Here is a 14,609-nt window from a genome sequence, read left to right as displayed (position 1 = left end):
CAGCACTTCTGTCAAAGCATTCAATAATTCACATTGCACAAATTAATTCTGATTCCTCCTCATTAACAGCTTACTGTGTATAATCTTTTCCTGGCAATAAAGCATTACATAGCCTAGCACGATTAAAAACCTTTGTTATTTCCAAAGTCACTCATAGCACATTAGCTGCTGTCTTACAGAAAAGAGGGACGTAGATTTTCTGACTTCAGTTTCTCACCTGTTGAAAAAGAACTAAGTTGTACATTAAAGGGTGACTAAATAGGAGTTAATTGTTCTAAGGATGAAAAAAAGTCATAATTTTGTCATCCACTGCTTAAAAGGAAAAAGCAGTTGCTAATATTCTTACGGTTATTATTCATAATACTAACCATAGTATCCTTATCCACAGCTCAGATACTGAAGCATCATGCATTTCTGGTCTCTCAGGTGTGCACTGGGGTAAATACTTGCCTTGAAGTGGCAGGCCAGAGTCTGTACTTTCTGTGAATGAGGTTATTTCAGAAAACAAGCAGGTTATTACCATCCTTGGAATTATACCTGATGAAAGTAGGTGAGGAAATGGTTTTTCACCAGAGGGTGGTGGACATGAAATGGGTTCCCCAGGCAGCGGTCATAGCCCCACTGAGACACAGGGTTTGAATTTTGGGTGGTACTGTGCCGAGCCAAGAGCTGGACATGATGAGCTGTGAGCTTATTCCCCCTTACCTTGAGGCTCTTGAATGGTCTCCATCACAGTTCTGCCCTTAATAGCATTTACTCTCTAGTTAGTAGCTAAGCCACTCTTGCACAGGAAAAAGCATCCCCATCCAGATACCACTAGAAAAAGGGGGAAAAAAGAAAAGACCTGTGTACTTTCCTGCAAGTGCTGGTATTTAAATTCCTCTGTAGTGGTGCCATCTTTCCAGATGAGTAACAGCAGTGTCTTAAGTCTTATTTAGTTAAATTTTGAAGTTACGTTTCTACAGCTGAGGTAAACCAGACTGAACTTGAGCTGAAAACAGTGAGTAGAACTAGAACAAGTCCTTTAGCCAAATCACAGAGCTCCAGTGTCCCCTTCAGTATGAGTAGATTTACAGGCAACGGTCTTACATGACTTAAGTAACTTGGTCACATTCCCCTTAAAAATCCAAAGTAATTAGGTTTGTTCCAGCACTCAGTGGTTTTCTCTGAGGGTCACCTTGCTTGTGCATTCCCAGACAACACAAATTCCTGTACTTTGGGGAACAAAATTTGCACCATCCAAAAGGAATATTCTGTTTTCCAAGTGAGCCGTTGGGCTCCAGAGCTGCGGGGGTAACTTTGCAAGTTCTGGCCAGAAGGCACTTCTGTGTTCATCCCCTCACACAAGATAAGACCTGTCAGGACACAACGTGGTTTTGCAACGTTCTGATCGCGTTTGAGTATTTAGAGCTTGGGCTCACCTGGGCAGGGCCTGACAGATGCCTCTTAAGAGGAAGATCCTTCCCAGAGAGATTTCACAGAAATAATCACCTTTCAAAGCAGCTACGACTCGATACGTGAGTCTGAAGAGTCGAGGTACTTGTGTAAAAACAGGAAAGAAAGAAGTGTATTTACAGAAACACAATGCTTCCACAACTCACTGAGCTGAAAGTGGGCTGCACGCCACCTGGAGGCCTTTTTCCTGCAGCAGCATTGCTGTGGCTACAGAAGCACGTTCATCAAAGTCCCACAGTGAATCCATGATCATCAAACAGACCTTAGTGAGAAGAGACTGGCAGCAAGGTCAGCAACAAGGGACGTGGGGGGACACACCTCTTACCCCAGGCTCAGAACTGTTAATACCACAAGAAAAAGCTCCCTCAACAATCACTGGAAGCAAACATCCACCACATATATTTTGTGAAAGGGTTAATTGGGCTAGAAAATCAGCCAGGAGCTGCATCTAGCTGGTAACTAAAGGATAAGCTGTTTGCCTCAATATACCTTTTCCTGAATAGAAGAGGTTGTGTTAGGACCCAGTGACTTTAAAAAATGCCATTAACCAATTTTTTCCACCAGGATAACTTGCTCTTAAGCAGCTAATGCCAGGGAGTATAGCACAGCTTTTGTAGGAGGTCATTTAAAATGTGTCCAAGACTGATATCTGAAATTCAGGATTAAGACAATGACTGGACATGGTGCAATTCCCACTCAACAAAATCAACTACAGACTGAGAGCCCTACAAACACTTCTAAAAGAAACACGCTCAAGTTTCCTCCCTGAAATGACACCAGTGATCAGCACCAGGATGCAGCATTCTGTCCATGGGGTCTTTGCAGTCAGGCATTCCACTGATTTGCTGTGTGCTGGGCATTCCTGCAGAACAAAGCCCCCGCTCGCACCCCCTCACCTTTAGCCCAGCTCAATATTGTTTGCTCCATGGCTTGTTTCCCCCAATAGCTTACACTCATATAAACTGTATGGTAAATTTTCTGTTTCTCATAGTTCTTTGGCACTAAATCTAGCACATGTATTTTAATTATACTTATTAATATTTGCTAAATACCATTGCAGAGATTTCTGGCTGCTGAGCTTGTGATTAGCATTTGTATAAACTAAGCGAGGTGTTACCACCACCCATCCTGCATTGTAATTCAGGCTTTGCATAATAACTGCCTATTTTCATCCACACAGCTCATTACTTCTTCTGAATCATATATGGAAGCCACACCTGTGATTGCTCATAGACTGCTGCTCTATTATTTATATATTGGCATGCACCTTGATCCTAGTTGTGGTTAATTTTGAGAAAGGTGTTAGATATTCCATATTTTAAGTGGCATGTAATCATTACTGCTATTCATTTTCTTACAAAGTGATTCAGAAGAAGAGATGCTTCCCTGCTGAAAACCTGCAGCTTCTTTGTGAAGATCTCTCAGCATTATGGCTGTCACCCACAGAATGTCAGCACCTTAAAGCTGCAAAGGAAAAAGAGTGCAAATATATTGCACAGAGGAAAAACATCAGAGGAAAAAAGAAAGATGCCAAACAATCCCACCCTGAATTCAGATACACAAAGAGCCACCAGGACAAAACACTTTGAAGCCATCAACGCACAAAACATTACGCTTAAACCATCAGGTCTGAACCCCCTAAAAACAAAAAAGAAATGATCGATGTAGTTTCTTAATCTCACAACAAGCTGAAGAGAAAAACCAGCACTACTGAGCGTCCTTCCAGGAAACAAAAGGCACAACCAAACCTACACAGCAAACAGCCTTAATGCCTTAAGACCAGGGAAATTCCCAGTTCCAGAGAAGGGCACACCAGTCTGTGCCACACTGAGTCGGATTATCACACTACACAGAGAAGTGTGAGCCAGACACTAGTGATAAGCAAGTTACTCGCTGCAGCCCCTGCTCGGGACTGGGGAGAAAACGCACAAAGAAGCAACAAACAATCAAGGTTGTTTCATTTTTATTTAATCAGCAAACATTTGTCCACACGATTTTGAAATGCCAGGATCTAAGATTATTTAGTTGCTAATGATAGTGAAGGTCTTTGCTAACAGAGTTTTCTTCCAGGAATAAAGACTGGTGAGATGTCCTAATTTAGGTGAGCACAGCTGTTAATTTCATCCACAACTACATTGTGCATCTCAGTTATTCTACAAAGGACAAGACTCACCACCTGAAATTGTTCTACTCCATGTCCCACAACAGCATTTCAGTCCTTCAATATTAAGGGTGCCTTCACTTGTTCAGCCACCTCCTTCCCCATCAGTACTTCAACAATGGCCAACCCAAACTCAAAGCTGGTACCAGGGCCACGGCTGGTGAGGATGTTCCCATCTTTCTCCACACGGCTCTCGGAGTAGGAGTAGTGAGCTTAGGGGTGACACAACAATAAGAGGGTCAGTCTCCATTCCAGTGACAGAGCACAGACCTGCCTGCTCACAGGCTACGGCAACTGAGGGGCAGCAAGCTCCACCAACAGCATCGCATTCTTGAGTACACACCTCAATGACTCACATGAGCCAAGCTCACTCTGGGCTCTGTATCCCTGTCCCTGCAGCACCAAGCAACTCATCGCTGCCTACAGTCCTCAGAGAGGAAAAGGCCCTGCAGGGAGTTCTGCCAGCTTGTTCACATGGCATATAAGTGCACCTATCTGCAAGCTGTTGAATTTTGATTATGCATATGAAAGCACTAAGGAAACTCTGAGATACAGAATGAGATGCAAACGTTATTTACTTTTCTTTAAATGAAGAGTTAGGACAAAATACTTTCTGAGTTTAGAAATAAAGCTATAACATTAATTACATACCTCCATTCATCATTTTATCTTTGGCCAAAGGATGTGTTGTGACTTTGCTTCCAAATCCTATCCCATGTGCCAGGAGGGCAGTAGGGCCTGTAAGGACACACACACATTAGTGAGAAACTTATCTGCTACAGACATAAGAACACGCATCCAGGGGCTCAAATCTCACAGCCTTGGTAAGGATTATCTGATAAAACTTCATTTGAAAAGGCCTTTATGTGTTGGAATTGTGCACCAAGCAGCATTTTGGACAGCTATGGGTTAACAGCTAACCTTCCAGTTTTTACATTCTCTTTCTCTTTCCATCACTTCCTCCCTTGCCTGAATTGAGGAAGAAACTTGTGTAAAGTTGTCTTAGATCACCCAAGAAAAAAATCCTTATGGGAATTCCAGAAGAAACTGAATGCAGGATTTGGCTGATTCAAGTGTCATTTCTGCGTATCTGATTCATTTCAGAAAATGAAGCAACAAGGAAATAACTTCCCTCGTGTTCAGCTGGAAAAGTTCTGAAAAGCACTACACATAAAATAAATGAATTGTTCTGCAACATACGGGTAAAGAAGGAAAAGACCACCAGAGCCACACTTAGGACTGTTCACAAATTCATGTGTATTGCTCAACAGAAGAATGAAAACAAAATAAAAAGCAGCCACACACCAGACAAAACACAAACACATGCTGCAAACACACACCGTTAGAGCATCTCCTACAGAGTTATCATCACTCTCCTCATTCTCCCCTACATAGACCACTCTCTTTGTTCAGCTGGGAATATCGGCATTTATTCATCTTGTTTTTTCTTTAAATACAAACCACATAAAGAACTGAACTAGATATCTAGCTGTGCAGAACATGTAAGCAGACAACCCTCACTGTAGAGTAACTCCATATTTTAGTACCACTCCTTTGAAGGTGAGCCTGTAATACTATATTTTCAGCCACCCTGCTGAATCTAAAGGGCAGAAGAGGAGTCATGAGACAAATTTATAGTAACGATGTTCAGCCAGCACAGCGTCCTCACATAGAAAATAATCAGATACTAAAAAAAAAAAACCAAAAAAACCCCAAAAAACCCTAAACTAAAAACCAAATGTAATGCTGTAACACAACAGAAAGGTCAGCAATGACAGCAGAGTAGCAGCAAGTGAGGATTTACTCAGAGGTGTTAACTGTACTCACAGAAACCAAGAAGACCTCAGGTACACAGGGAACTCCAGAGAGATACCCCCACCTCCACTGGCAACCCTTAAATGAGGGCTGGATCCTGACTCCACCCAATCCAATCACCCAGTACATTGCCCGCACCTGAGCTCCCCTGCCTTTCCACCAGGTGCTCCATCACTGCTTCAGGCCATGGCAGCATTTCCACTACACCCAGCAAATTAGTTGTCACTTTTTAAGACACTAACCCAAATGACTGGAAAATCCAAATGCTGATGGGTTTGTAGAGCAAATTTCTGTAACTAAGCTACAAGAATACAAATTTCTAAGGCAGGATACCTGCCTGCCTGTCCTTTCAAACACCCAAGTATTTATCAAAGGAAAACTTGTTACTAACCCACCTGCACATATGGCAGCAATCAGGCCTTTCCTGCTTTCCTGATCCTTCAAAATGTCTTTAACAGCAGCAGACTGTAAAAGATAAAAAGAAGCCGTTGCTTTGAGTTGATTATTTGGGTTGAAGCACAATTGAAGCATTTTCACTGCAAATTCATGAACAAGATTTACAAAGAAAAACAGCTTGACAGCTTGATCCCAGGACTTTACCTCTGACAAGTTCTGAGCTCCAAGGTTACCTCCAGGCAGGACAACGACATCGTAAGGTCCCTAAACAGACAGATAAAGCTTTGATGAACAGAGGGTGACCTATCTGTCACATTGTTCTAGGGACAGCATAGCTAAGTGAATTGAGAAGCAAAGGGATCCTTCACTGAGGAGCCTTTTCTTTCACCAAATCTGATCTTGGCCTGCTGTAAAATAGGACAAGACCAAAGGGGCCAATGTGCAGCTCTGTGAGTCACTATGGCACAGTGAACATAACATGCAACACATTTCTAAAGGCCTTAATTCAGTTTTGAAAGTCACAGGAAAGGCCATACTGACCATTGTATCAGTTCAAGGTGATGACCAACCTCTTTTCTGGCATCCTCTAAGCTGGCATCAGGACAAATGAAGACATCTCGACTACACTGCACCGGTTCCTTCCCAGTTAGGCCTGCAACAGTCACCTTGATCTAACAGAAGAACACATCTCTCATTACAATTCATGAATTAGAGACATTTGAAAGGTTTGTACTTCTGACAGCACCCAACAAAGAGGACTTTAACAAAATCACGAGAGCATTGGGGAAAGGTAATTTTTATTTCAGTCGTTTCTCTCAGTGTTCTCTTATTGTATTTATTAACATTTTATTTTCATACCTAATCAGACAATAATACTGTGTACAAGTACTGATGCAAACGTAACAAACATGAGGAATCCCACCAGGCAGAGTTCAAGTTAATGTCAGAATTTTAAAAGCTGAAGGAGAGCTGTGTAACATCAGAAGCTTGAAGAGAACACAGCTCAGAGCCCTACAAAACAAATGAACCTCTGTGCTGCTCTGCACAGCAGCAGACATGTTTGGTAGGGTACGACTTACCTGAAACATCTGCTCGTTTGCTTTAGGCTCACATCTTAAACACTTCCTAAGGACAAATGTTATTCATCCTTATTTGGTGCTTAACACAACTATTGGCTAAGCAGTAAGAAGGCTCAGAACATCCACATCTTGCATCAGAGCACACTCTGAACTTGAATTTGAGGCACAGATTTTGATTTACCAAGTAATCATGGAAAGAAATAAAAGACTTTTCATCGTCCACGTACTCACCCCAGCTCGTCTCATGACATCCGTGGGGATGACGGTTTCCATTTCCTCTGCCCCTTTTGCCAGAATCACCAATGCTCTTTTCGAGGCCATGTCTGCAACTGGCAGAGAAATCTGTGAGCAGAGTGATGTTAGAAGGCAGATCCCCTCGAGTAAAGTCTTCCAAACAGGAAAGTTTAAAAGTAATTTGCACTTCTGCATTGTCTTTCACTTAAACCATCTCAAAATGGATCCCACCAGCTGAACTGACATTCAATCCTACTTAACACAAAGCACACGCTGCAGCACAATTCACCCCTTGGTGCAGTGGGCAGCACAGCGCATCAGCACCAGGACGTGGAACAACTCGGCCTCGTCACAACTTGACCCGACTCCAGTTGCCACAAGAGGCTGGTGGTGGGCGGCCGGGCCGGCTGCACTTTGCCCCCACTCCAACCTGGGCTGCCAGCTCCCACCCGGGTCATTTATCAGAAGCACTTTGTGACTCTGACCTCACAGCTGGTATTTAGTTTCCGCGCAGCACTTTGCTGAGTTTCCTGTGACTTAATAATGACTCGAGTGGTGCCGCTACAAACCCAGCCAGAGACTTGCTGGGTGTCTCATGAGTGTCACAAACGTGTGCACAGTGTGATGGGGGAGCGACCACAGGGCTTAGAAAATGGAACAAACAGCAAACCCGGCTTAAGGATTTTTTTTTTAGCTACTAAATTCACACTGAGGTGAACGAGCACGTTTCCATTAAAGGTGAAGTAACAGCATCGCATCTAAATCCCCATTGAGGTGAGCTGCGCTGACACACGGTGCACGTTCACTCTGCCCCGGTGTCCCCCGTACCCTCATGGATCTCAACCCCCGCGGCGCAGTTTCCCGCTGGTCCCACCGCTCACCCCGCCGCGCTCCCTCAGGGCTGGTACGGCCCGATGGAACGTCACATCGCCAGGATTATTTTAGGACACGGGCCGGGATTCACGGCCCCGGCCAAACCGCAGCCGTTACACGGCGGGTCACAGGGAGAACCGGACCGAACCGGAACGAACCGAACCGGACACAGCGCGGCAACACGGCGGGAAACCGGGACCGGGCAGCGACGGGCCGGGCAATGAGGAACCGGGCCTTCCCAGCGGAGCCGAACCAGCGGCCCCCAGGGCCCCCGCATCTCCCGGGATCGGGGCTCTCCCGGCGGCGTCGCGCAACCCCACACAACCCCTACAAAACCCCTACAGAGCCCCACACACCCACATACACCCACATACACCCACATACACCCACATACACCCACATACAGCCCCACATACAGCCCTATACAACCCCCCACACCCCCATCTCACCTCACGCCCCGCTGATCCCGCCCCGTTTGACCCCGCGCTGTGAGGTGCCGTGCGCAGCGCGCGCCCGCACTCCCCGATTGGCTGCGGGAGCCGCAGGGGGCGGGGCCTCGTCTCCGCTGAGCGCGCGGGTTGCTCGGGGGGGGTCACGTGGCCGCAGCGCCGCCTCGCGCCCGTGGCGGCACCGCGCGTTGTGGCGCGGGAACGAGCGGGAAACGGGGCTGCGGAACGTGGGCCGTGTGCAAACACCGGGCGGGGCCGCCGTGTGCCCCCCCCCTATGCGCCCCCCCTATGTATCCCCATTATGTGTCCCCTCCATGTTTCCCCCCATGTTTCCCCTCCGCCATCGCTGTCCGCCCGCAGCCGGTAGCGGCACGTGCCGGCCGCGCTCCCCCCGCGGTGATTCCCGTCCGTTCCCCGTTGCGGAGCTTTGCTCGGTGCCCGCCGTCCCGTCCCGTCCCGTCCCGGTGCTGCCCGGCCGCTCACTCCGGGGGTCGCCCCGCAGCCCGTAATTCCCCGCGGGGTTTCCCCGCCGCCCCCGGGGCTGACGCAGCCGGTGCCGCTGTTTGTGGGCGGCTCTTGGTGCCGCCACCCGCCGCCGCTCGTTCACTCGGTGGCTCCGCGCCGCGCACCGACCCCATGGGAGCGGCCGCTCCGCTGCTGAGCGCGGCGCTGCTCCTGGCGACCAGCACCGGGAACAACGCAGCGCCCTGTAACGGCAACTGCCCCGCGGGTGAGACACGGGGCGGGACGGGACGGGACCCTTATGGACACCGACCCTCTATGGACAACACCCCTCCATAGACACCGACCCTCTATACTCACGTCCCTCTGCCCGCAGGTACCTTCGTGTCCGGCTGTGGCCGTGCCCCGCTGTGCCAGCACTGCCCCGCCGACACGTTCAGCCTGGCAGGATCCCGCAGCTGCGACCTGTGCCGAAAGTGCGAAGGTACCGGGACGGGAACGGCTCCATCGGGGGCTGAGAGCTGCGGATGGGGGGAGAGCAGCGTGTGTGTGTGTGAAGGGCCTTTAGCAGGGTCTGCTGTGACAGGACAAGGGGGAATGGATCCAACTAACAGAGATTGGATGTAAGGTGGAAGTTCTTTCAGATGTGGTGAAGCACAGGCTGGGTGCAGCTGGTGCTGCTCCATCCCTGCAGACACACGGCGCTGTGTGTGTCTGTTCATTGCAGGGGTTGGACCAGGTGGCCTTGAAGGGCCCCTTCTACCTCCAACAATTCTAGGACTCCTTGCTGAACCGACCGGTTTAATTTCTGTTAAGAGCAAAGGACCTGGACATTTGCTGCTCCGGGTTTTGCTGCTCGAGGCATCTCACATCACATTTATTTCCTCCTTCCAGGAAGATTCACGTACTTAAAGGCGTGTTCACCAGTAAGTGATGCTGTGTGCACGTGCAAGGAGGGATATCGCTGCAGTGACAGCGGCTGCTCCCGCTGTGACAGAAGCTGCGGGCCGGGCAAGGAGAGAACTGGGAGTGGTACGATCTGCCTTCACCTCTTGTGCGGCACATAAAGAACTGAGCAGGGATCTCCTGAAACTGCTTCAGATGGTTCCCTCTGCGTGACAGAACAGCTCTTTTGTCAGCACCGTGTATAAAACTGTACCTGAGTATCGTGCTGGTACAAAGCTGATGTAGTTCACAGGGATGGGCAGAAGGAAACACGTGCCTTGTACTCCAGTACTTGATGGGAGCTTATGAACAGGAGGGAGACCAACCTTTCATGTAGTCCAACAGGACTGGGGGAACCACTTTAAACTAAAAGAGAGGAGATTTAGGTTAGATACTAGGAACTGTGGGTGCCCCATCCCTGCAGGTGCCCAAGGAGGTGGGACGGGGCCCAGGGCAGCCTGAGCTGGTGAGGGGCAGCAGCCCACAGCTGGGGATGGAGGGGCTGTAAGGAACCTCTCAACTCAACCGTACTGTAATTCTACGAGTGTGAACTCAGAACTTATCACAACTCTATGAATGTAGATAATACCATACAAACACAAATAACATTTCATGTGTACTTTTAAATATTCTCCTTGTCTGTTGCAGGTTGCCAGGCTTGCCGCTATGGAACTTTTAACGATCAGCCTGATGGCTCTTGTAAAAACTGGACAGTGTAAGTAACGAAACTGGATGCCACAACTTGACTGGATTTCTTTTCCATTACTTTTCTTTTTCTCTCTTTAAATGTCTTTCAGGTGTTCTGAAAACCAAGTTCTGGAGCCTGGTACTGCAACTAAAGATGTGCTTTGCAAACACAGTTCAATTAATCCCACCTTACCCACCACTGTACCCAGGACTTCTCCTGCAATTCCATTTCCTATGGCTGTGCCAGGTGAGTCATTGTACAATGTTACTTTTAGAGCTTAAGAATCAGGACTAACTTTGAAACATGCTGTTGTTCATTCACTTACCACTTGGAGAAGAGTCCTTTCTCATCCCCATTCTCAGTACTGCAGGCCAATCTAGCAGCAGACCCATTGAGATGTGGTCAAGAAAGCTGCTAATTTATTTGCGGTAGAATTTTGTTCTGCGGCGCTTATTGAAGAACGTTGTTTGCTTTGTAGGGAAGGATCTCCAGCTGGACATCATCAGAATTTCCCTCGCCGTAGCAGGGCTGTTGTGCGTAGCATTTCTGCTGCCTGTGTGTGTATGTCTCAGTGTCTGGCAGAAAAAGAAACTACACGCTGTCTTCAAGAAAAGTAAGGCAGATAATTCCACTTTGTTTTGTCAGCTCCAGTATGGCTCTGCCTGCAGATACTTTTGTGTTTACAGTGATCTCTGCAGTACCGTATTACCTAAGTTTTCCTATTACCCAAGTTTTCCTATTATTTGAAGAATATTAGTTTGTATTACCACGGATAATGGCTGTAATCATAAGTTAAGCTACCAGAAGAAAACGTACTGTGTTTCCTGAGTTCCAAAGTAAGACTTTCTTCCCAGTTCTTTGCAGCTGACGTTGGTTAGTAAAGACAAAAGATTCAATAAGTACATCTTAAGTGAACAAATGAAACGATAAAGGAGGCAAAAGCTGCTCCACGGGTTTGAGTATTAATTGCCTTTGGGTAATTTTTCACATACTTTTGATAAGCATGCCTTGTCTTGGATAATGTTTTAATACAAACACATGATGCTAAAAGGGTTACCAGAGCTGTAGAGGAATAACTCCAAAGCAGATGACTGGATCAACTGGAAGATGTTTTTCTTGCTGCCTTCCTCCAGTTCTGACTGAGGAGGGGTGAAATAAGGTGGCTGAATAAAAGCAACAGGAAGTGAACATTTGTTCTGTCTCTTCAGCACAGACTACGCCTGAACAGTCAGTCCAGGAGGAGACCTGCAGCTGCCGCTTCCCTGAGGAAGAACAAGGCGAGGATCGGGATTGTGGCAAATCCACAGAATTCAGAAATCTTTTGGAGAATTAAGAGTGGAACGGTCCAGGTCAACCATATTAGTTTCGTATTATAACACAACATTATAGTTAGTGAATTTCAGAGCGCTAAGTGGTCCATCCTCTAAGGAAAAACACACCTTTCCTAGTTTGACTGTTCTCTAGGCCTGGGAATCATTTCTCAGCAGTAGCAGTACTGCTGTGCTTAAAACAAACAATACAAGGGGCAATATGGCATTCTGTCTCCTCTTATAAATAGTGCTTAAGCCATAACTTACGTGCAGCCTGAAAGCATTTGTCCTTAAAATGGAGACCTGTAGCATGTAGGAGAGCCACGTGTGCCACTCATGGTCTCTGCATTACTGTTAGCAGCTGTCCTGTGTCTGCAGCTCCTCTCAAAGCACAGCTCAAACCCAGCAGTGGTGGGCTGCTGCTGCAAATACAGATCTCATCTCATTTCAGACTTTCAGTTGCCAGCAGCCGTGGAAACGTATCTGGCCTGACCACCAGACACAGCTTCTTATGTCAGACAGAGGAAAATATGAAAAAAAAAAAAAAAAGCTAGAGCTGCAAAGTTTAGTTTTTTTCTTTAAAAATAACAGATTGTATCTGCTGCTGTATTACAGAGATTGCCTTAATAGAAGCAGTGGAAACACTGAGAAAAGCTGTGGTTGACGTGCTCTTAGGAAGGGATGTTACTGTGCACTTAGACTGTAACACCTCAGTCCTACATCATTCAGCTTTCATCATTTCAGTGATGTAAATGTGTGTTGTAGATGTGGTATTTGTAGAACGTGATACATTTCTGGTACTATTTCTGTACCTCTGAGGTTGGAAAGATTTTAACATCAGACAGTGTATCTGCCTTTTTGATCAAGTGCTGTTACTTTTCTCTTTCAGACCAAAGAAAATGCTGGTGCTGACAGCATTTTTAACCTTTCTCAGACCCAAATATTTTATTTCTTCAGTAAATGTTATTCAAAAAATAGAATTAAAACCTATCAAGATGTCAGGTAAAGGGTGATTTCTCCTTTATGTAATTTTAGCTTTGAAAGAAAGAATACCATTGTCTGAAGCCTATGTTTCTATTCAGCACAAAAATTAGAGTTTTTTACGTAGTAATTTTAATAAACTTGCTGCTTTATAACTTGTTATGTATATTAGACAATAAGTACAGAAGCCTGAATCCCAAAGTTAAGTGTATGTAAATAAACAACCTGTTTGGAATCCCTAGTGTTCAGGTCTCCTTTCCTTGAGTCTCTTTTTTCTTATGAATAAAGTCAAATTTACAAACTTAAAGAGAAGGGAAGGAATAAAAACTCACCAATATTTTTAAATCAAGAGTAATCTTGGATAAAATAGTTCTGCTTGTGATTAGTTTAGTTCTCATCCTTTATACAACGTACACACGTTGTAAACTCAACATACCTTATGTTTTCTCCTAGGAAAGAAAGATAGCAGTTAGACTTTTGTATTTTGCTACTGCATTTTGCATGTCAAATTTCATTACATCCTCTAAAAGCAGTTTTCTACTATTAAAGGTCTCACTGAATATAATTATCTGTTCAGTAATTAAGAATGACTAGTGAGAAGTGCCTTGGGCTGGACATGACAGTTGATTCTGATTAGAGGAGTCCACCTTTCTTGACCAATACTACAAATCTGTATCTGAAGTAACATCAAGGAGTCACTTCTGCCTCTGGAAACACTGCAGGAATAAATTAGAAAAATTCATGTGTTTGTTCTCCTGCTATACAAAATGGTTCCAGAGCCAAATATCAACATAAACAAGACAGTCATTGCTTACCCAGCAGCCTTAATCTGAAACTTAATTCCCATTTATTCACATCCTATAACTTGTAAGTCTCCTGACTTGGCTAAACATTACCACTCCAAACCTGGCTCTTTGAGATCATCTTTGCAGAGTTACAGCACCTCTTACTACTCTAAAAAGCTCTAGTTTGTACCTCTCTATTTGACAGCTCACGTGCATTTTAGCTGCACGTGTAGCTTTTTCTAGATAATATCTGAATAAACTTATCAGTTCTTGTGGGAAGAAATGCAGTCAGTCCTAACGCTCTGCGCTGTGACTTGAGTTGTCTGTTTTGTTGTCTGCTTTCTGTGACTATTTCTTTTCTCAACAGTCTTAATTTATTGTGTAGTGAGGAAAAAAGGAGCTGGGGATTCCATGACGATTCTTGAGCAGCCCCATTTGGCTGTAAATGGGGTAATGTGCCATGCCAGATGTAAGCATTTCACATTTCCATTTGTTTTTCTTGGAAGTCTGGAGGCGTTCTTCTGGCCAGACTGTGTGTGGAGGCCCTGGTGATGTCAGACCAGAATTCTAAAGGTATGGAAAAAGGAGACAGGTCCACTTGAAAGATAAGTTTAAGTAGGGAATCCTGCTGCTTTTTTATTGCTTGCAGAACCAGTGCCATTTCCTGGCACAGTGTCTGGCATCACTACCTTACACCCTGGTTGTCAGATATCTTGACTCCATAATTCCCTGCAAGAGTTGCGTGGCTAAGGAAAGCAAAAGGTTTGCTGTCCCTCACCCCCTCTATTCCACAGACAGGTAAACAACACCTACTGTTTAGTGAGTACAGACATAGCATAAAATCTCTCAGGAAATCTCTTTATGTCTGCCATGGTGTCATGCTCAAGATTCCAAACAGAATCGATGCTATTTGAATCATAAAGACACAGGATGCTCTCTTGGACACTGCATTCCCCAAATAAAGTCCTTCACTACC

General features: G+C 45.6%; 2 protein-coding genes and 2 long non-coding RNA genes across 10 annotated transcripts; 1 reads left to right on the top strand and 3 right to left on the bottom strand.

Moving 5' to 3' along the window:
• Nucleotides 1-15: 15 nt before the first annotated feature.
• On the bottom strand, nucleotides 16-2,919 carry LOC146759908 (uncharacterized). 2 transcript variants are annotated; one of them, XR_014931902.1, is made up of 5 exons: nucleotides 2,814-2,919; nucleotides 1,602-1,717; nucleotides 706-816; nucleotides 369-480; nucleotides 16-217 (listed from the first exon to the last, which is right to left on the bottom strand). It is a non-coding gene; the product is annotated as an uncharacterized LOC146759908 (long non-coding RNA). The 2 variants fall into 2 exon arrangements; XR_014931903.1 differs by lacking the exons at nucleotides 1,602-1,717; nucleotides 2,814-2,919 and adding an exon at nucleotides 1,422-1,520.
• Nucleotides 2,920-3,401: 482 nt separating this feature from the next.
• Nucleotides 3,402-8,490, bottom strand: PARK7 (Parkinsonism associated deglycase). Of its 6 annotated transcripts, none has more exons than XM_085509287.1 (7): nucleotides 8,022-8,490; nucleotides 7,138-7,235; nucleotides 6,397-6,498; nucleotides 6,032-6,091; nucleotides 5,827-5,896; nucleotides 4,268-4,354; nucleotides 3,402-3,828 (listed from the first exon to the last, which is right to left on the bottom strand). In XM_085509287.1, exons 2-7 carry the CDS (start codon nucleotides 7,225-7,227, stop codon nucleotides 3,668-3,670), a joined length of 570 nt encoding a protein of 189 aa, XP_085365413.1. In that variant the 5' UTR covers nucleotides 7,228-7,235; nucleotides 8,022-8,490; the 3' UTR covers nucleotides 3,402-3,667. The 6 variants fall into 6 exon arrangements, with proteins under 6 accessions (XP_085365413.1, XP_015738088.1, XP_085365414.1 ...); XM_015882602.2 differs by having other exon boundaries at nucleotides 7,138-7,229; XM_085509288.1 differs by having other exon boundaries at nucleotides 8,243-8,490.
• Nucleotides 8,491-8,664: 174 nt separating this feature from the next.
• On the top strand, nucleotides 8,665-13,090 carry TNFRSF9 (TNF receptor superfamily member 9). The gene is made up of 7 exons (XM_015882588.3): nucleotides 8,665-9,192; nucleotides 9,301-9,408; nucleotides 9,819-9,956; nucleotides 10,518-10,584; nucleotides 10,667-10,803; nucleotides 11,036-11,170; nucleotides 11,766-13,090. The coding sequence occupies exons 1-7, from the start codon at nucleotides 8,751-8,753 to the stop codon at nucleotides 11,888-11,890; spliced, it is 1,152 nt and encodes a 383-aa protein (XP_015738074.2). The 5' UTR covers nucleotides 8,665-8,750; the 3' UTR covers nucleotides 11,891-13,090.
• LOC146759907 (uncharacterized) lies at nucleotides 11,766-14,143 on the bottom strand. Its single transcript, XR_014931904.1, has 2 exons — nucleotides 13,181-14,143; nucleotides 11,766-11,819 (listed from the first exon to the last, which is right to left on the bottom strand). It is a non-coding gene; the product is annotated as an uncharacterized LOC146759907 (long non-coding RNA).
• Nucleotides 14,144-14,609: the final 466 nt, after the last annotated feature.

Source organism: Coturnix japonica, chromosome 9, assembly GCF_054131305.1.
Source record: "Coturnix japonica strain WE chromosome 9, WE-NBRP24, whole genome shotgun sequence".
Classification (NCBI taxonomy): Eukaryota; Metazoa; Chordata; class Aves; order Galliformes; family Phasianidae; genus Coturnix; species Coturnix japonica.
This window is presented reverse-complemented; position numbering and strand designations above follow the sequence as displayed.

Excerpts from the sequence above, each read along its gene's own strand:
- PARK7 (XM_085509287.1), bottom strand. The coding sequence starts at position 7,227 with ATGGCCTCGAAAAGAGCATTGGTGATTCTGGCAAAAGGGGCAGAGGAA. Across the intron at positions 6,499-7,137 it reads ATGTCATGAGACGAGCTGGG|ATCAAGGTGACTGTTGCAGG; the intron begins GTGAGTACGTGG and ends TTCTTCTGTTAG. Across the intron at positions 3,829-4,267 it reads AGATAAAATGATGAATGGAG|CTCACTACTCCTACTCCGAG; the intron begins GTATGTAATTAA and ends GTCACCCCTAAG.
- TNFRSF9 (XM_015882588.3), top strand. The coding sequence starts at position 8,751 with ATGTATCCCCATTATGTGTCCCCTCCATGTTTCCCCCCATGTTTCCCC. Across the intron at positions 9,193-9,300 it reads TAACGGCAACTGCCCCGCGG|GTACCTTCGTGTCCGGCTGT; the intron begins GTGAGACACGGG and ends CTCTGCCCGCAG. Across the intron at positions 9,957-10,517 it reads CAAGGAGAGAACTGGGAGTG|GTTGCCAGGCTTGCCGCTAT; the intron begins GTACGATCTGCC and ends TGTCTGTTGCAG.